Consider the following 22,750-nt stretch of genomic DNA (forward strand, 5'->3'; position numbering starts at 1 on the left):
TTGTTGTAACTTTTACACCTTTTGAAGCCCCTAATACACAGCTCGCACTTGGCCCTAATGACGAAATATGACAAGATTAATTGGTCTTTTGATCGGCCATTTCATCACCTTTGATATGTATATTATTTTATGCCAATATCTCATATCCATTAATTAAATTTATTCGCTTTTAACAATTTTTACTTTACATCGCCCACTTAGCCTCTGTCTGTCTATTCATAAATAGTGATGTAGCGAAAGGCTGTACATGACGAAACAAAATATTCGGCAAATATATTAATTTATTTCCCATATCTAGTTCGACCCCTCACATATTTTGGGGGTTCGAATTCAGGTTCGAATCTCCTTGGATGATTCCTCATTTCATCCTGCTGCCGCCTATAAAATTCATATTACTGGCATACAAATATTGATTTCTTTTGTTGTATGAAAACACACACACACAGACATATATATTTGAAGATTATTATTTTTTTTTCGAATCGAGAAGTTCGATGTGTTTTATATAAAAGTTTTCTGAGAAGTTTGATGCTGTTTATTTGTTTCAAAGTCAGTGGGGATTAAATTCAGAACAGAATAACATCTGGTAATATTATTTAATCAGCGTAAGAGTATTTCTGCGCCTACATAAATCCACATTAATGAATACTTAATTAAGCAGTAGGCCATAACTGGTTGTCTTTATTTAGCTTCCCAATCATTTCGGATACACTGTACCCAAAGACTACGACAACATTATCGAATATCTCCTTATTTTTATTCTAATTACGAACTTAAGGTTTGAAGTTTGATTGTCATTTTCTGTAAATCGGGCGACGATTAAGAGATGTCCCGCGCAAAAAAAAAATCTATTTATGTTTTTATTCAACAGATAAATTACTTGCTGTTTTCTCTCTTTTTCTCCACCATCGTATCTGAACTGACTAATAGCACGCATTGACATTGCTGCTATTTACTGCAGTCACTGCAGTAAAATAACAAGCAGGACGTAACAGCCAAGTCAACGCCTACATATAATCATTAGCACAACTAAATCGTTTTTCTTTCCTGCGAAAGAGAAAATTCAACGAATCATTACTAAGAATTTTTTTTATTTATATGTTTATTTTTTAGATGTAATTCGTCAGTTTGTTTTTTGGCTACTAAGAAAACGAACATTTTTATACTTCTTTATTAAATTGTATATGTGTGAGTGCGAATGTAAGCGCGGGTAGAAATGATTACTCAAACTTCTCCCTCTCTCTTGATCCCTCGTGTATTTATAAGTAATCAAACCTGTATAATATTTGGGGAATGATAAATATAATTTCCTTTCCTTGATTTCCTATTATTTTAGCATTTATATTTACATTCTCATACTCTCATTAGCATTTACATTTTTCAGTATCTCCCTTGTTATTGACGGCTGGGGTACACATGTAATAAATGATAATATATGTGAAAATAAGTATATATATTTGATGTATGTTTGTTCGTATATATTAAATATATACGTAATATAACGATATGGAGAATAATATATATATATATATATATATATATATGTATATATATAGAGAGAGAGATAAAATCGGAAGTATATAGTGTTATATATCCATCCGGCTGATCTTATCAATCGGTTTCGCGCGATGAGTGCAATGGAGTGTTAGGTAACAATCCGATAGAACCTTACGCTCATCAGAGTTAGCCGTGATGGATATATAAATAACATTTCGGATAATATACCCACTGTACCACGAATTACACGTGCATGAGTCAACTAAGAGACCATAAGTCAGGGAAAAGATGCACTCGTCTCGTATATCTGTCAATAGAGTGGGTATATTATCAGAAATATATATATAGTATCATATATCCATCACGACAGATATTACCAATCGGTTTCGCTCAAAGAATACAATGAAGTGTTAGGTAACAATAATTGCCGGAGGTGGATTAACACAGTCAGCGGCTGCTGTGATTTTTCACAGTGAAACGAAAAAGGGCGGGGGGGGATTAGGTTATGAGTTATGCCCCTTCGTTGGGTATGCTGTGAAGCCGGTAAGAGTTATCTTAAAGCATTTGTAGGGGAAGTGTGCATTAAGTGTGGTGCTCCTGTGGGGATGGTGTGTGTGTGATAAGTGTAGTGGTGTTGTGCATAATTTTTTCTGGGTTTGTAGGTATAATTGGCTGTGTTCGTTGGTCTGTTTTCTTCCTGTAAAGGATAAAGTCGTGGGGGGCTGTTTATGTTAGCGTGTGGTGTGTAATGTGTACGTCTGTGTGTGAAGGAGTATATGTTGGGGTGGTGGGAGACAGTTTATTTTGTTGGGTGTCCGCCTTATAGGGATGTGTGTGTGTGCTTTGGTCAGACTCTTTGCTGGGCCGAGGGCATTGGTAGAAGGTCGGGGTCGGCGACCTGTGGTTGCAGTCATATTGAAGCTGAGCTCGCAGTGTGTGTATGCACGCGTTTTACCTCCGCCTATATATATATATCTATATATATATATATATATATATATATATATATGTGTGTGTGTGTGTGTAAGTCGTCTAAGAGTCCATAAGTCAGGAAAAAAATGAACTCATTAGAGTGGATATATTATCCTAAGTGTACAGTAGTATATATCCATAACGGTCGATCTTACGAGTCGCGAACCCAACTGGTAAGATCGGCTGTAATTGATATATAGAATACTGTACACTTGGGATAATATATGTGTACAGACACACATATTCTTCATGTTATATCACAATGTATTTATTTTATATATACGAACAAACATACATCAAATATATATTATGTATATAATAGCGGCCATTGCTCCACTCGCGTCCGCTTTAGGGTCTTTGCAGTGTCTGTGGGAAGGATAAGAAACAATGCAAAATTAATCATTTCATCAAATGAGTTACTAGAAACAGAATGAACTGATATATATAGTTATACATACTTATTAGTGGATTAACAACACTATCAATAATTTCAACTGGAAAGGATTTCCACAATCTCAAGCGATCCACTTGTCATTTACTAGCCATTTTAAGTGGATCGTTTGAAGATTGTGGAAATTCTTTCGCCATGAAACCATTGCTAGCGTTTGTATTATATATATAACGTGTACATTAAAAATTTAGAAACTTCAAAAGAATAGGAAATAATTCGATTTTAACGGTTTAACTCGAAGTAGATTAAGCAGTAAATAGGGTGTAAGTATTGGGTTAAAAACCTTTGGATAGAAATAGTCCCACTATTGCTCGTGGGACTCTAACCTATGTCTTCTGCAAATATGACAGACGTTCTATCATTGGACCAAAGTAATCCTTTGATTCCTCTGTCCGTTTTAGAATTTTTTTTTACTGACGAGATTGTATTTATTTTTTATTATTTATAGTTTCATCTACTTCGAGTTTAAGTTTGCTTATGAGATATATTTTGAATAGGCATATAAAAGCTTCTTTTGTACTTTGCTGGCTACAGCCTAATGACTCCAACTGTCAATACCAGTATTTTTGAGGTTACACACTCACTCACACATACATATAATGGATGATCTTGGAGAGTGTAGTGCCAAACTTTTGGACTGAGAGCAATTCCAGTCCCTGAACTGTACGTAAATGCAGAATGCCAGCAAACTCACCATATAAAGTTGGTACACAATACTGCAGATTTCAGATGCCCACTACTCTTTAACATCCTGTCTCCCCCACCACCCCAAAAACTTAATGGTTTTGTTGGAACAACTTTTGTTGGAGATCCTTGATGAATTAAATAAGAAAAATAAAAGTGGGAGAGTTGTGCACTAAAGAGCAACCACAGAGGGAGAACTAGAAATAAAGGAGAATTAATGGTAGCACTCCTGCATAGCCAGTCGAGAAGGTTGAAATAAATAAAGAATATAATAGGTGAATTTTATATATGTATTTGTGTGTTTGTAATCTAGGCATATTATGAAATCTTTTTGAAATAATATCTGAATGCACAAGAAGTGTTTTAAGATCAAAGGCTGGCTAATCAGGAAAATAAACTTCATATGATCAAGGAAGAAATCTTCTAACCCACTGGAGTATAGGAAACAGATTCTCTCAAATGCTCTCAAGTCTTCCTAGTTGTCAATAAGTGACCTAATTAGCAATGGAGGAGGATATTCTGAGAATGAGTTGCTAGAGCAAGGACAGATTTAAAAAGTTAAAAGAGGATTCTTTGGAGTGCAAAGCAAATTGTGTGATGCTCATCTATGTAGTTTAGGATTTGCAAAGACTGGAAAATGATAAAGTGAGCCTGCTATGCTAGCTGTACAATAGTGTACAATGAACTGTGGAGTACTAATGTGTTGAGAGAAAAAAATGGATATAAGAGGAATCAATGTGCAAGAGTACTGTGCTGATTGGAATGTGTGATGTGCATGGATTAGGCTAAACATTGAAAATGGGTGGGGTCTGTAGAAGAGGAAGACTGAGGAACACTTAGTTTAAATTGCTAAAGATGGATTTCAAATTGTTGCATCTCGTGTAAATGACAAAGAACTATGATGGTTGATGTTATGTAGAACTTGAAAAGTACCAATCACTTATGCAAGATGGCAAAACATGTTGAAATGCGAGGGATGGTGGGACTGAAACATATAATATGTATAATATCTACGTCTGGGCTTTTGCCTCCTTTGAACTTGCTTAGTTTCCATTTACTGCCTCTAATGCCTGTTCTATCTCATCTGTCACTTTCCCTTTCTCCTCTTCATTGTTCAATGTCATCTATAAAATGGGGCATATCATTAGATCTATCTATACTCAATTCTCTCACCATCATCAGTTGTACCTCTCTCTTATCAGTTAAAATTACTCTCCTTTACTGCTACAGTTCCTCCAGTTCATTTGTTGACATATCATTGTATTATATCATTGACTATTCCTATGGCTATCTACCATTTGCTTTCCCTCTCTCTCTATTTCTTTCATTCTCTCTCTTAGTAACTATAAAGCTTCCGTTAGTTTCTCTTCCCCATTACCATATTTCTACCATTTCTCCTGCCTTTTTGGTTCACTTCCCTATCATACATGCTCTTGCTCTTCTTTCCCCTGCCTCCCAAATTCATGTTCTACAGTCATACTCTACTATTTATTCTCTTAGTGTTTTTGCCCTGAAAGAACAAAGGTTACATAAGAGTAGTGAGGTTTCTTTTGTCATGCAGGCTGTAAAGCAACTTCACTAGTGCAAGTAAAATGAAGTATTACACCTTACACTATGTAATGTGTTAGTTTCTATGGCAAAATTCCTTTCCTGTGTCAGAAACATGTCTTGTGAGTGAAGTATTGTTCCTTCTCAAACCATGCCTGGCTCATAAGGGCTGGTTTCCTGGTTTCATTGGTGTATAGGTTCCTCACCTGGATGGGACGCCAGTCCGTCGCAGGTGAGCTGCAAGATGCAGGAGGAAAGAGTGAGAGAATGTTGTGGCAAAAGAGTCAGCAGAAGTTCACCATTACCTTCTATAGAGTGAAGTATAGTCCTCTGACACGTTTAGAAGACTGGTCACTCTAAAAAAGATCTTCTATGCAGGTGCATGACTGTGTTAGTTTACATTTGGATCTATGATTGGCATGGTTGATACTTATCCTTCGAGTGTGATTGTTACCAACGTCGCCTTACTGGCACCTGTGCTGGTGGCATGTGTAAAAGGATTTGAGTGAGGTCATTGCCAGTACCACCTGATTGGCCCCTGTGCCGGTGGCACGTAAAAGGCACCCACTACACTCTCGGAGTGGTTGGCGTTAGGAAGGGCATCCAGCTGTAGAAACTCTGCCAAATCAAGATTGGAGCCTGCTGCAGCCATCTGGTTCGCCAGCCCTCAGTCAGAATCGTCCAACCCATGATAGCATAGAAAGCGGACGTTAAACGATGATGATAATGATGAAATGACCCACATGCTTCATGCCTTCAAATGGATGTGAAATAAGAGTTTCCTTTCTTGAAAAACAGATATGGGCTAGCAATGGAGCTTAAAGCAAATACGTCAATAATACATTTGTCTAACTTATGTTAGGTTGAAAAAAATTAATGTAAAAATGAATGAGTGATGTGCGCGCACACACACACTTGCATGTCTGTGTGTGTATGTGTTCATATATATATATATATATATAAAGTTAGGTGTGGTACAAACAAATAAAACTCAAGCATAAAGTAGGACATAAAGTAGGTGTGTTTTTTGGAAAATAATGAATTGAAAATTTATTATTTTCAATTCATGTTTTATTCAAATATATATACATTTGAATAATGCATGTTTATTTTTGAACAGAGGAGGTAAATATGTCTATAATATGTGTGAATAATGATACAAAATTATAGTTTTCATAAAAAGTTTTCCTGTGAATATATTGTGTGTTTTCACAAAATGAGTTTTAGACAAGAACGAGAATCATTTTGCTGATAAGATTTTGTATAAGAAAGTTTTACTGAATGAATGTTGGGGTATGTTTTAACTAAAGAAGTTTTACAGGACAAGGAAAACAACATTTTACTGACTGGTTTATGCTGTCATCAGTTTCAAAGTTTGAAGTATGTTTTTTAATGCAAGTTTTAATCCATGCATGCTGTCAGAATTCTTGGAGCACCAGAAAAAATATTTTGTATTCCAGCTCTTTATATTCTGAGTTCAAATCTTTTTGCGGTCAGTAGTGCTTTCTGTCCCTCTGCTCAGCAAAATTAAGTACCAGTCAAGTACTGGGGTTGATATCAACAATGTTACCCTCAAAAAATGGCTGGAGTTGTGCCTAAATCAGAGACCAAATTCATTTGGATTTTTTTTTAATATAAAACAAAAAGATTACATAAACAAAGGTTGGATTCCAACCTTCCTTGCACCAAGTTCCTGGATGTTTTTATCTAGAATTTATGAGAAAATTAACACATATTAGTATTTCACCTATAACCTAGAATATAACAGATGCAGAGACATTATCTGATACAACCCATCATACAAATTAGCAACAACAATATTTGAAACAGATGGACATGCTTTCACACCAGTTGGTCTGCAGACCTTGTTTTATGTTACTATTCTTGTGTCATGTCTGCTCATCTATTTCCCAGCAGCTTATATTGTTTCATTGCCAGATTGTTGGAAAGTGTTGAAATTGTGATGATATTTGATTAGATTAACTGATGAAGGGTTGGCTGTGTTTATGCTTGTTTAGTTTTTTTTCTTATAAATTTTTTTTGTCATCCCTCTGCTACCTTTTATATGATATATACACACATACTATATATACATTTATACACATATATCTAGATATATATGCATACATATATATAGATATATGTATTCATAGGTATACATAGATATATATATGCATACACACACATTCCTACACACACACACATATATATATATATATATGTGTGTGTGTGTATACATATATATGTGTGCATTTCTATATTTGTGTACATACATATGCATGTATACATATCTATATGTCTTACTTGGAAACAGATTATGGCTGGTAACATGTCATCCAGCCTTATGAAATCTCTTTCAGTGAATTCCATCTGATCCATGTAAACTAAGAAAAGTGGATGTGGAAATGTTAATGGTGGTAGTGGTGATGATGATGATTGTGTGTGTGTGTGTGTGTGTGTATATTATGTTTATACCTTTGGGTGGTTTAAGTTGAATTAGCCTGCAGTTAGAAGTCGTTTCAAGTTGATAAGCGTAAAATATATAATTACCAAATTTTTTGAACACAGATTTGGTACTTAGTGATAAATGAAAGTTCATGAAATGAGATCGCAATTGCAGTAGACATTAGGGATTCTATATTTTGAAGCATTTTGTATCATGCCCTTATTTTTCTCGTAATGCCTGACACAATTGCACTGCAGCTTTTTTTCAATGAAAGTCATGTATGAAAAAGAAAAGCAAACTTTGAAAACTTAACGACATTTAAAAAATAATTAAAAGTTGATTACAATTGCATGGCTACCTGAAGATGGTTATGTGATGGAAGTGCTAGCACACAAATATAGGTGGTTTGCAGTGAATGGACATTGTAATAACTGTCACAACTTGGTATAGTTACATGAAGGAAGTGCTAACGTGCAAATATTGGCAGTTTACAGTGAATGGACATTGTAAAAGTTGTCACAACTTGGTATGAGTAAAAGCAGAGAATATAATATGGGTTATATTCTGAAGCGATTGAAAAAAATAATTGTTGATTTAAATTGCATGTCTATGTGTAGAAGGAAGTGCTAATATGCAAAAAGTTACAGTCAGTTGGCCACACACACCCACACCTTCCGGTGTAAGGGAGACAATCAATTTCTGACTTCCTTCACAAAGAGTTACCTCTTTTGTCCACAATAGTAATTGTACAAGGTTTTTCTGATCTGACACCAGAAGCTCCTTTACTCCATATTACTCCATAAGGGAAAAGTCTAAAGAGTGTAGAACCATCTGTGGAATATAAGTGATGTATTTGTCAAGTGTGAACGAAATCGGATGAAAATATTGATTTTATGTGGGATCACTAATGGTCAGTCACACACACACACACATTCTGTCTTATATATATATATATATATATATATATATGTGTGTGTGTATGTATTTTAATATTTTGCCTAAGCATTGTCATGCTAATAACCTGGTATATGGAGCATCAGTCAAACACAGAGTGGTAATATGAAATTGGGATGGCAAAGGAAAGAAACTTATGTTATGAACTTCATTAGCTTACAGCTGTTTCTGCTATAAGGTGCAATGTACTCATAGTTGAATGCTTAATTAACACCGTATAGCTTCATTGGAGCTACAGACATGGTGGTGGGTGATACATACATACATATGTGTGTGTGTATCTTTCATATTTTACTTGTTTCAGTCATGAGACAGCAGCCATGAACCATGCTTAAGCCCTACCTTGAAGAATTTTTAGGTGAATGAATTGACCCCAGTGCTTTTGCTTTTTAAGCCTGGTGCTTATTCTCTCGATTACTTTTGCTGAACCACATGGTTATAGAGTCATAAACAAACAAACACTGGTTGTTAAGTGGTGCTGGTGATAGTGTGGACAAAGACACATACACACACATGATGGGCTTCTTTCAGTTTCCATCTGCCAAATCTGCTCACAAGGCTTTTGTTGGCCTGAGGCTTTATTAGAAGAGACTTGCTTAAGGTGTCACGTAGGACTGAACCCAGAACCTTGTGGTTGGGAAGCAAGCTTCTTACCCACTCTATGTATGTACTTAGATATATGGATGTATTTATAAATTAACATGTTCAAAAGCATGTCTGGTCATTGGTAAATATTGCTATATTTGGTAATAGGCAAGTGTCTTGGAGGGTGTCCAGTTGTAGAAAGTTTATGGTAACAAATTCCACCTGAAGCATGCAAGTTTGAAGAATTGGACACTAATATAATGATATATGTATATGTGTGTGTAGGGAGGGTGTATGCATGTGTATATTTGTGTGTATGTGTATATGTGTGTATATATGTATGCATAGATATTTATGCATAAGTATTTATGTAAGTATGTATATATATTATAAATAGACTACCTGTGACCTGTTTGGTCACTGGAAAACTCTTGAGTTTTGTTTTGTGTTTTTTTTTTTCTTTTCCAGGTTATTTTGCATGCTTTCAATGAATGTGACATTGAAATCACACATAAATGGCTCCTTTCCGCAGAAAAGGAAAGATTTGGCTACTATTTCTGGCATGCCCTGCTACCATGTAACAGGTATTTTGGGTCCTATATTGCAAATAGCTGTTACCTGGTAGCAGGGCATGCTAGAAATCGCAGCCAAATCTTTGGAGGTGAGATGTGTTGAATGCACTCAAAAAATCCAATGGAAAAAAATCATTTCACACTGAGGTTACGAACAGGTCTTTTATGAAATATTTGCCGTATTTTGAAAGTCATTTTTACTTCAAAATATTTCTTAAATATGCTAATAGAAATTTTTGTAAGGTATTCAGTTGTTTAAAGAAGTCTAAAATATAAATGCATACTTACAAACAGCTTACATTCTTGAAATCACATTCACTTAAAAATATTTCTAAATGATTGAAATATTGTGTTTAACAAAAATGAAAATAGAAACATTTTCTGTAAAAAATTCGTATTTTTTCATTGTTAAGTCACTGTCTTGTAGAAAGACAAGAGTTTCTCCCCTTTCAAGATGAAGATTATTTTCAGAATATTTTCCCATTATGTACCGTTTTGGGTATTTATACTCCAAAACCTCTAATATCTATAAAACTACTTGTCTGATTTACCCGAAATTTTTTTTTATTCCATTTGTATTAACATTTTAAGGTAAACTTAATTCATTATATTTCCCTTTATGTGCCATTGTGGCTGGGTAACATTGCAAGCAATCAAGCAAGATTCAAACTGACTTTTAATGTATTGATAATTAGTATCTGGCTCTGTGCCGTCAAAAATGATAGCTAATTGTAGTATTTTATATATAAATAAGATACATAATAATCATAGATACAAACATTCACATACTTCCCTTGTACACACACATACATACACACATATACCCACACAGAGCTGAAACTCTGTTTGATTTATCTTTTCAGCATTGAATGTTCACCATCCCACTTCCATTGTACACACACACGCACAAACATTCCCATGATTCATTTTTACATACACACACATATACTCATGCAGAGTTGAAATGCTGCTTGATTTTTTTTCACCGTAGAACTTCCATCATCCCACTACCAAGTTTGCCATCACCCTTTCCTTCCTTATTCATCTGTCACCCCTCCCTTTCTCATTCATATGTTGTGTCAGATAAAATACATGAGTATTATTATAGTAGGAGATATAGATGGTAAATCAAATTAATACACCTGTTAATGTTCACATACATTCACATACTTCCCTTGTACATGCACACACATACACACATACCGAGTTGAAATGTTTGATTTTTTTTTCCAGCATTAAATGTTCACTATCCCACTTCCATTGCACACACACACACACACACACACACCACACACACATACATACATACACATATACTCACACAGAGTTAAAACACTGATTTTTTTTCATCCCTTCCTTTGCTATTCATCTATCATTCCTTCCCTTCTCATTCATATGTTGTGATGGGGAAAAAACAGTATTATTATAGAAGATGCACGATGCACTCTTTGCCACTTCCTCTCTCATTGCTATTACTTTCTCTCAGTCCCTCTAAGTCAAGGCTTTTACTCTCACTACTTCTCCTTCACTGAATTACTATTTTCTCTCCTCTCCCTTCATTTATACTACTCCCTCCTGCGTGATTTTGGACAAATAATATATATATACACATACACACACAAATCTAAAAAAACACTACGCACATTATATTAGGAGATAATCCATTCTACTATGGGCACAGGGCCTGCAATAAATTTTAGGGGAGGGGGCTAGTCGATTACATTGACTCCCCCTAGTTTACTGAGAACATGAAGACAAACAAAATGCTGCTAAGCATTTTGTCTGGTGCGCTAATGATTCTGTCAGCTTGCTTTTTTGATAATAATAATCATGATTTATGATATTGGCACAAGGCCACAGATTAGTGGGAGAATGGTGTAGATGAATATATCGACCCCAGTATTTGCTATTCTATTTCATTGACCCCAAAAAGTGAAAGGCAATGTCAACCTAGGCAGTATTTGAACTCACAATTTAAAGGGACTTAAACTAAGTGCTGTAAAGTGCAATCATCCCACTGCCCTTACTACTACTACTGATAATAGTTGTTACTAACATAGGAAAGAGGCCACAAATTTAGGGGTAAGAAGTGGGTAAGTCAATTACATCAACCACTTTCCCTCAGTACCTTACTAGTACTTTATTTTGCTGATCCTGAGATTTGAACGCAAAATGTAAAGGGACATGACTCTATACACTTACACATATTAAGGCATTTAGTTCAGCACTCTATTAATAATGATATACCTAACAGAGTTGAAGCCTGAAATTTGATGGTGTGGGGAGAGGGAATAGTCAACTGTATTGACTGCAAGCCACAGATTTGGTCTGTTACTTCTGGTGTTTGTCTCCTACAAATTTCTGGTTGTTCCTTATGATGGAGATCTCTATCTTGTCCTCATAATATTTAACATCTTGAAAATATTTAGTGGAATGTTCTCTTACATTCCACACCCGTCTCTTGAGAGTCCTTTTTTGTCTTTCAGTCATATAGCATCCATTCTAAGGTCACCAGCCTGTGCTGAATGACACATTCTTTATCAGAGAAAGACGTGTCTGTGTATCTAAATGATAGACAGACAGCTTACATTTTCATCTGATTGAAAGGTATTCAAGTAGCTGATACTAGTTAGTTGAAATTCATGTTGTAGACAAATGTTGACCCATTTGTTTCATAGAACTCTAAAAACCTTGATCCTTCTTCATTTCTTGAAGCACATCCATAGCCATGATGTACTCTGGAGTGCCCCTCATGGTGCTGTCCAGCTTGTCCATTCAAATCACCAGTCAAGTTAACGAAGCTGCTGTCATTTGTTATTGAGATTATTCACAAGAGGACTTTTTGCTTATCTGCCTGTCTGGACTATGGTATACAAATGATTAACAGTTGCTATTGCTTTATCCATAAGTAGTATAAGCTTAACTATTCTGTTAACATATTCTGACTACTTCACTCATGTTACTATTTATTTTTCTTTCACAGGTATGCTTACTCCACCTAAACCAGCATTATTATTACACCAAAGAATGTGTACTGGTGTTCTTTGCTTGTTAGGAGTTTGATTGAGAACCCCCTGTATCCCACCTCATGCATACAGCATACATCTATACACCTCTGCTCTAGCATTACTGATAGGTTGTCAAGTATAAAATTTGTAGAAAAGACAATAAAGTTTGCTAATGTTTTATAGATACAAGGAATAGTTTTATTCATCAAAATGTGCACCCATATTGTCAATACACTTTTGCTATTTCAGCAGTAACTTGTCCAGCCCAGAACTGTAAAAGCTTGACAACCTAGAGTCAATAAAATCTTGGAAGGCCTGTTTTACAGCATCGTTGGAATTAAATTTTTTTCCTATCAAAGTTATCCAAATTCTGGAAGAAGTGGTAGTTAGTGGGGGCAAAATAAGGTGAGTATGGTGAATGATGGAGAACTTCCAACTCCCACTCCTGTAGTTTTGCCAATGTCATTTTTGCAATGTGCTGTCTGGCGTAGTCTTGCAATAAAATAGGAGTGGATCTATTGACTAATCTAGGCTGCTTTTTTTGTGTAAGTTTCTGCATCATTTGGTCCAGTTGGCTGCAGTATACTTCGGCCGTGATTGATGAGCCAGGTTTAATGAAATCATAATGGATCACACCTGTGCCAGACCACCAAGCACACATCATCAGCTTCTTTTGATGAATTTTGCTTTTTGGACTGTTTTTTGGTGGCTCGTTTTTGTCCAACCATTGTGCTGAACGTTTATGGTTGTTGTATTAGATCCATTTCTCATAATTCGATTAAAAGATGATCCATTATTGTGAAGAGAAAGTAGCATAATGCAGGCTTCTAAACATTGCTGTTTCTAATTTTCATTGAGTTCATGTGGAACCCACTTATCCAACTTTCTCACTTTACTGATTTGATCTAGATGAATCAATATTGTTTGCTTGCTAACACCAAACAACAACGATAATTCATGGGCACTTTGAGATGGATCTGACTCGACGGTGACTTTCAGTTCGTCATTATCCACCTTTGTTTCTGGTTGATCACATTGCTCATTTGTGAGGTCAAAGTTACCAGAACAAAATTTTGCAAGCCAATTCGATACTGTCTGCTGTGTAATAACATTAGAATGAAATATTCCATTAATATTCCAAGCTGTCTGTAATATTGTATTTCCAAGAAAGAACTCATATTTCAAAATTGTACGAATTTCCAACTTAGCCATCTCTAAACAAAAATCTGACTTCAGCCTCATTTTACCGGCTGGTAACTTCCTTCTGCTGGTACTTAATAGCATTGATTGGTTGTGTTTGATCATGCCATCACCAAAGAGTTTGTCTGCACCACTTAAGTTTCCTCTGTGTTGGTTTTTATTCAGAGTTACTACTCTCATAAATGAGTTGCACTCACTATGGCTTATGGAGGCTAAGTCTACACATCCTCATGCAAGTATTTATTCAGAATTACTATTCTCTTTGGTTGGCTACTTTCATGATGGTTTGTGCAGTCCACATCTTTGTTCAGACTTGAAGTTACAGTCCACATCTTTGTTCAGACTTGAAGTTACAGTTATAAATCATGGTGGTTGGGCTTTACGTATTCATAAGATTGAAATAACTATATCAGCTGAATATTTACTCCTGGCAATTCTGATGACATTGGGCATGTTCGAAATAAGTGATTATACTAAATGAGAATGACTATCAGAAACCTTGGGAAGAAACAGGCAGGATATATAGTTTCACTGGAAGAATTAAGCTATGACAAAATAAGATTCTTGAAAAATGGAATCATAGCAACAACATTGACAGGATCACCTAACTCTGAAGCTGAACCACAGCTAACATCTATAGAACTAGTAATTATAGACGTCTTTTAGTATAATGTTATCAACACCTAGATGTTTATCCCATGTTGTCACATGATCAGTCAAGGAGAGCATTCTGCTGTGGTTTCAGCTTCTACATTGTTACAAAAAAAAAAACAAGCTACTGAGCAAAAAAATTCAAACAAGTCTAAAACTACTAAAATGTATATGTCTCCTGATATTTTCATCACTTACCCCTTTAGCATTTAAACCGGCCAAGTCTGGCCAAAATATTCTACCTGATTTATGTTCAAACCAGCCAGATCCAGCCTCTCACATCTATCACACTATGCCAGTCTCAAAATAAACAATCAAATCATCAATATCTCAAAGCTACTCGATAATAATGCATGATTAGTTCAAAGCAATGTGAATAAATAAGCATTACAATTGACATAGTAACCCGGATGTTAAAAGGTTAATGTTTGCATTATGAATACATTCGATTAAATTCCTGAGTTCACAGCTGGAGCAGTTGCCTCTGTTAATGCCATATGTATTCAAGAACATTGATTCCTTCATGATGAATTAAATCTCAAATATCATGAGGTTGGTAATGCTTAGAATCTTATGCGTACCTCTGCATGAAAAAACTATTGTTGTATCAATTAGTGGAGTTGGTATACTTCTTGACCTGCAAACATCCAAGTCTTTAAATAAGTTTGAAAAGATTTTCCTGAGAAGATAAATATTACTTTCAATAGCAATCGTTGTACAGCTGAGATCTCCTGCTATAGTCAGACTAATATCTGCGACAAAAAAGTTGTACATATGTCTTGGAAATTCTCATTTACTTGACAAATATCAAAGTATCAAAGGGCAAGATATAGAGTATAAATTGGGTGTAATGGAAATCACAAATTTCAAAAATCCACCAAAACACCACCATTTGAACATTTTCAGGAATTTCTTTCAGAAAATGGACTATCATGCTTAAATATTATCTTCCAGAAAATGATGTTAAATTATGGACATACATTTGCCAAAATGGCCCAAAAAGCTCAAGTTGAATACTTATTCAAAAACTGATAGTGGACACTGAGAAGCTTGTAGCAGTTTTTTAGGAGTACATTGTGGTTATTGAATTTGGCCTTTGCCTGTGAGCCAATAAACATAACATCTAGCAATCTTTAATATGACTGGACTATACTAATGAATAATGAAAAAAATATGCAATCAGTACATCATCAAGGTCAAAAATTGATTTGAAGTGCTTGATATAGAAATCAATTGATAGTAAGGTCTTCGATTTACCCTCACAAAATTAAGTTCTAGAAACCCAACCTCATCAATAACATGCAAATTCAAATCTATAAAAGCCGCTACTTTACTTCAAAGCCTTGAAGAGACTGTAAGAGTTATAAGTTTCTGCTAAAGCAATGTCTAGAGCTTCGATAAAAACAGCAGATTCTTTCACATACTTCAAGAGCAACTTAGTAATTACAGAGTCAGATATTAAGCCATGAACCATCAAGGTATGATCAGCTTAAAAGTTGCAGTATAATATAGCAGTCTAAGCTCTCAGAGAATCTAAAAAGTAACTTCTCCCACATGGTGGTTGAATCTGTTACTTTTTGGCACTTCCCATTGGAGACTATCCAAAATACTTGAAATTATGCTAGATAACACTGACACATGCATTTTTCATGCCATTTTGAATATGTAATGGAAAGAACACCTCAGTAAAGAACAATTATACAATAAATATCCATAAGTATCTGACACCATTAGAAAAAGAATAGTTTACTTTGTTAGAAAATGTTGGGGAAGTTAGGTGCAACTGGTTAGGGATATTCTACTTAGGATACCAAGACATGGTTATAATTGTGTTGGTTGAGGATCAGGGTCATTTGAATTAGAGCAAGTTTGATCAATTGATAATAACAATATATGTAAAATACACATGTATTTGCCTGTGTTTGAAGTTCCACTACAAAAAAGGCTGTTGAATCTGTTTAAGTATTTATATATAAGTATAGCTATTATTTTGAATGTGTGTATATGCTATATCTGTATATTTGTATGTATAGATGATTGTGCATAATGTATCATCATCATCTTAATGTCCACTTGTCCATGCTTGCACAGATCTGATGGACTTCATTGAGGCTGATTTCCTACAGCTGTATGCCCTTCCTTTCACCAACCCCTAACTTGTTTCTCAAGTTAATATTTCTTAATGGCCAGACATGTCATCAAAGAAGTGTGGAAACAAAGGACACTGCTCATATTACTGTGTTAATTGTGGTCTATATTAATATGAATTATACAGTGAAGTTTGTGAATTTGGCTAAGTGTGTATGCTGTAAAGAGAAGAGGAATCTGAGATTTCAAGGGCAGTCCCTTCATCAGAGAGAGAGAGAGAGAAACTTGGAAATGACTTCATTTTTTTTTTGAGGTTTAATAATAGGTAGGAATCCCACTTAGGTATTAAATCTCAAAACTTCTTGTTCATCATTTATCTTGAGTTCTTTGTGAAGCTGATAATCAAGTTCATACTTCAGAGGCAAACTTAAGGCTGTTGAAAATATAGCTACCATTTATAATTCTGAATGTGGTGGACATTACAATAATATAGTTGATTGTAAGAGACACCAAATCTCAGTTACATTGTAAAGATTGTGTATAGTATATAAGATGTAAAGTGTACACTCAAATGATGTAACCAGATTGCAGTGAAACTACATAAAACCAGCTTTCAGTGTGCTATATTCATTTGTAGAATGACCAGGCTGTAACTAAATAGTGAAGTTTGTAGAATTCCTAAAATTGTATTCTGTTGCCTAAATAATATAGTTCTGGAAGAAATAGTAGTGGTAAAGTGTCAAGTAGGCAATTGCTAAATAAATATTTACCTCCCTTAATTACTATAATTTTTTTTTCAATCTTGCCATGTTAGTGAAAGTAGATCAGTAAGAAGTGACAGTAGCTGTGATGATTTATGATTGCAGTATGGGGTAAATATTGTGCAAAGAAAACAAAAAAACCTCAAGCAATTAATAGTAATGAATGCATAAAATAGAAGTTTTCTTTTTCCAATAATATTATTCAGTTGATTCAGTTGTTTGTGGTGCGAGTTCTTGTCTTTTTATCTTATTAACAGTTTTAAGTAAATAAAATACTGTTCATTATGAATAGACTGTTGGATTGTTTCTTGGAATATATAATATTCAGTTGGAACTATATTGCATTATCCTTCCTTAATTACTTAATTTTGTGTTGAGAAGAATATTTCAGAGGTAAATTAACTATTTAACTAACAAACGAGTTATGTATAAAGATAAGTACCTCTTGTCATATTTCACAGTTTTGAAAGTTGCAATCATATCTCAACCTGTTTTAGCTAGTATATTTGTTTGTAACAATTTTTTTGTTACACTGCTTCATGTTTTAAATAAAAATTGTATTCTTTTTAGTGTCTCTAAGTTGCATGTTATCTCTAATTTTTGCCTTCTTTTTTAATTGCAGTTTATTTGGTTAACACCTTCAAATATTACTTACCAACTTCAACGTGATTATTTTGTAAACAAAACAAAGCAAAAAAAAATGGGGCAATTGACAAAAGAAGAAACTAAGACTGAAACTAGGAAATTACCAGAAGAAAGGACATTAGAAAGAGACCAGCAGTTTCTTTCTGGTGAGGAGGCTAATCTTAGTGAGGAAGAGGAACAACCTAAAGAATATAAAGCCCAAAACTCATTGACTGTTGGTTCTGAGTCTGATGTTCTCGAAAGGAATTTTTCAAATCTTACTATATCAGATGGCTCAATGAAATCAGTTGAATTAGCTTCTGCAGGAGAAGAATCAGAATCAGATGAGGAAACAGATGACGATTTGGACAAAGGTGAAAGCTTGAAAAGAGGTCCAACTAATGGTGTACCAGTCAGTCTTTTGAGGACTCATGAAGCTTATTTTGCCTCTTCCCAAGATCCTGTGTTTACTGAGAATAAATCTAAACGATCATATGATTCTCATGATGTACCATACTATAAATACCAAAGACCTGTTTACAAAAGCTGTGAATTGAATGAGTCTTGGCTCAGCAGTAGTTTTCCAGTGACAAATGGAGGAATAATTTCAGTTAATGGTGAAAATTATGAATCTGACAGTGCTCAAAGTGCACCATATACAATCTCAGAGTGCTCAAGATCTCCTGATCAAAATGATAGTCAGAATGATCTTGCCATTTTAAATCAAGAAAATACATTGGATGATTTGATGGCTATTTTACAAGAAGATAACAATAAAAATATGTATCCCAACTTATGTAAGGAGGACTTTAGTTCTTCTAAAATTTCTCATATAAAAAACATTAAAGAAACATTGAAGAATGGCTTTGAAAAATCTACTCCTAACAATATTCCAGAAACTTTTAATATAGAGGATCAATATAATAAGGCTTCACCACCTCCTCAGTGTGTTCCTCAGCTTCTTGATCAGCATTGTCCCAACTTTGAGATGAATGAGACTCTAAATGTAAATATTACTGAGCAAGAAAATTTAAATCGAATGGCTGCCATTTATGAACGAATGCCAGGTCTGAAAAACTGTGGGCCAAGTTCAATGGATAAGAAACTTCAAGAACAATTTTTGCTAAATTCTTTGAAGCAGAATGATACACTTGATGGATGTAGTATCTTAAATGCTCCTCCATATATGGGCCAGCAGTTTATAGATGGTAACTTACTCAATATCTGCAGCCAAGGGCAAATTACAATGAATGAGGGTAACCAAAGCAGACCTGTAACGAATTCTGGTAGTGAAAGGAAACCTGTAATGAATATTGGCCCAGACAAACGTACCACTATAATGGGTTCTGACCACCAGTTGCAAGGCTTGCATAATTATGACCAAAAACCGATTATGATAAATGGAAGTGCTGGCCAACAACAACCCATAAATGGTAGTGGCCAAAGAGTGAACAGAGTTAGTCCTATTTGTCAAGGAGTAACTGAAATGAATGTTGGTAGACCAAATCAAAATGTAATGAATACTCGTAACACAGCTGCGACTATGATAAGTGCTGGTAACCAAGGTCGTATTATGATGAATCTTAGTAGTCAGAATCAGGTTATAATGAATGCTGGAATCCAAAGTCAGGCCATAATGAATGCTGGAAGCCCAGGTCAGACTATAGCAAATGCTGGGAGCCCAGGTCACTCTATAGCAAATGTGGGGAGTCCAGGTCAGCCCATAATGAATGCTGGCAGCCCAGGTCAGACCCTAGTGAATGCTGGCAGTCCACATCAGACCATAATGAATGCTGGCAGCCCACATCAGACCATAATGAATGCTGGCAGCCCACATCAGACCATAATGAATGCTGGGAGCCCACATCAGACCATAATGAATGCTGGGAGCCCACATCAGACCATAATGAATGCTGGGAGCCCACATCAGACCATAATGAATGCTGGGAGCCCAAGCCAGACCATAATAAATGCTGGGAGCCCTGGTCAGACCCTAGTGAATGCTGGGAGCCCAGGTCAGACCATAATGAATGCTGGCAGCCCAGTGAATGCTGGCAGCCCTGGTCAGACCATAATAAATGCTGGGAGCCCTGGTCAGACCATAGTGAATGCTGGGAGCCCACATCAGAACATAATAAATGCTGGGAGCCCAAATCAAACCATTCTGAGTGCTGACAGCCCAAGTCAAACTATTTTGAATGATGATGAACAAGAACAGATTATAATGAATGCTACTAGCCAAGCGCAGACCGTCACTATGCGGCAAACCTGGATGAATTCTCTTGATGGAGGGCAAAATCTGCCTTCAGTTTCGGTACCATGTACGGTAAATCCCAATAAATCCCCACTGATTTATTCCCCTGTTGCTGAACTTGTTGGACAAGGCGGTCAAGTTTATTCTTCCCAATCACCACATGTTATAATAAATGGTACCACATCCAATTTACAAAATCCTGCTATTGTTACACAAGCAATACCTAACCAAACCACAACCCCAGGAACCTTAACATCAACAGCAGTCTCTTCTACTCCTCTCTTAGTATTGAACACCCCACCACTGTATATCATGTCACCTACTTCAAATGCTCTTATCCTTGTTCAAAAGCCACCAACACCAACCACAAAATCTTCACCAAAGCCAATTTTACCCAAACCTCCTGCATCAGATATCAAACCACATTTGTCAGATGAACACGTTTTCCCAAAGCATTTCAACACTGCCAAGAAAGGAAAAGCTGTTTTCAATCCTGATGCTAATGCAGTCAAATCAGGTTTGTTTATGTTATGTTTTTAGATTATTTGTTATTGAAAAATTTTTTTTTTATTAAAAAAAAAGAAAAAGAATAATTATCAATAAGATGGCAAGCTGACAGAATTGTTTGAATGTTGAAAAAATACCTTCGATGATTCTTTTTTGTTTTTGGTTTTGGTTTTGTATATTCTGAATTCAAATCTCAAGGTGGTCAAGCTTTGGCTTTCATGCTTTTGGAGTTGTTAAAATAAAGTACCAGTCTTGTACTAGGGTCCTCTACCCTCATTCCCCTCAAAATTGCTGGCCCTGTGTCTAAATCAGAAATTATGTATTGTTACAATATTTGTTCTGGCTTCTGACTCTTTAATTTCTGAGTTCAAAGCTCACTCAAATTAACTTTACCTTTCGTTCTTTTAGGGGTCAATAAAATAAGATACAGTGCAACTTCTGGAGTGGGATATAATTGACTATCCCCTCCATCAAGTTTTAGTTCTTGTGCCTATGTTAGAAACAATATTTAAAAGTACTGAATTAGCTAAAATTGTTACGCTGTCAGAGAAAAATGTCTTACTGTATTTGTTTCAACTCTACCTTCTGAGTTCAAATTCCATCAAGGTCAACTTTACTTTCCATTCTTTCAGGGGTCAGTAAAATATTTCTTGAAACAAGAGTTAGTTATACTTTGGACATATCGCTTTCAGGATTTTGGAGTTGTTAAAATAAAGTCCCAGTCTAGCGCTGGGGTCATCTACCCCAGCCACTACCCCCAAATTGCAGGCCCTGTGCCTAAAAGAGAAATAGAAATGTTTTAAGGTTAACAACAATGTTAACCTTTAATTAACTAAAATGTCCATTGCTATTGAATATGTTTAATAGAAAATATGTATAGAAGTATTCAGGGTTAATGAGAATGTTTGAGACTAAGAAATATGTTTATGGTTAACAAATACTGTATGAAAATTCTAAACAGTATTTACTTATCCTAGTATTGCTATTTTCTTGAATGTGCTTGTGCCTACCTTTATTGGTAGTTTGTCACTGTCCTTACAGAAATGGTTGTGTATCAGTTCAGTTGCGCCTAGTCCATCATGTTTTTAATTAAACAGCTCTTGTTGTTTGTTCCTTCTCGAGCCATACCTGGCTCACAAGGGCTGGTTTCCTGGTTTCATTGGCATATAGGTTCCCCACCTGGATGGGACACTGGTCCGTTGCAGGTAAGTTGCTAGATGCTGGAGGAAAGAGTGAGAGAAAATTGTGGTGAAAGAGTTAGCAGAAGCTTGCCATTACCTTCTGCCAGAGCTGTGTGGAGCTTAGGTGTTTTGCTCATAAACACATACATTGCTCGGTCTGAGATTTGAACCCGCAATCCCTCGACCATGAGTCCGCTGCTCTAACAACTAGGTCATGTACTTCCACAATTAAACAGCTGGGTTAGTATAATTCCTTAGCTTTTCAGCTTACCCCTGCACAATATTATAGTCATTTGGTATTGCGCTGCACCAATGTCAGCATTGTTATGTTATCATTTTTTTAAAACAGACGAAAGTTCATATGAGTACCAGAGAGATTGAAGATTATTATTATTATTGTGAAGGCGGTGAGCTGGCAGAACCATTAGCGGCATTTAATCTGTCCTTACATTCTGAGTTCAAATTCCGTTGAGGTCAGCTTTGCCTTTCATCCTTTCAGGGTCGATAGATTAGGTACCAGTGAAACACTGGGGTCGATATAATCGACTAGTCCCTTCTCCCGTAATTTCAGGCCTTGTGCCTATAGTAGAAAGGATTATCATTATTATTATTATTATGAAGGTGGCAAGCTGGCAGAATTGTTAGCATGCCAAATGAAATGTATAGTAGTATTTCGTTCATCTTATATGTTTTCAGTTCAAATTCTGCTGAGGTTGACTTTGCTTTTCATCCTTTTGGGATTGATAAATTAAATACCAATGAAACCC

At 35.6% G+C, this 22,750-nt stretch overlaps 1 protein-coding gene across 2 annotated transcripts in view; it reads left to right on the top strand.

Moving 5' to 3' along the window:
* Nucleotides 1-22,750, top strand: part of LOC115211934 — a 31,224-nt gene that overhangs the window by 437 nt on the left and 8,037 nt on the right. Inside the window, exons 2-3 of one of the 2 annotated variants that reach the window (XM_036503426.1) lie at nucleotides 12,967-13,122; nucleotides 18,040-20,812. In XM_036503426.1, the coding sequence (XP_036359319.1) occupies nucleotides 18,118-20,812 (2,695 nt within the window). In that variant the 5' untranslated portion in view covers nucleotides 12,967-13,122; nucleotides 18,040-18,117. The remainder of the gene's footprint in view (nucleotides 1-12,966; nucleotides 13,123-18,039; nucleotides 20,813-22,750) is intronic. The other variant, XM_029780685.2, reaches the window with a different exon arrangement.

Source organism: Octopus sinensis, linkage group LG5 (genome assembly GCF_006345805.1).
Source record: "Octopus sinensis linkage group LG5, ASM634580v1, whole genome shotgun sequence".
Taxonomy (NCBI): domain Eukaryota; kingdom Metazoa; phylum Mollusca; class Cephalopoda; order Octopoda; family Octopodidae; genus Octopus; species Octopus sinensis.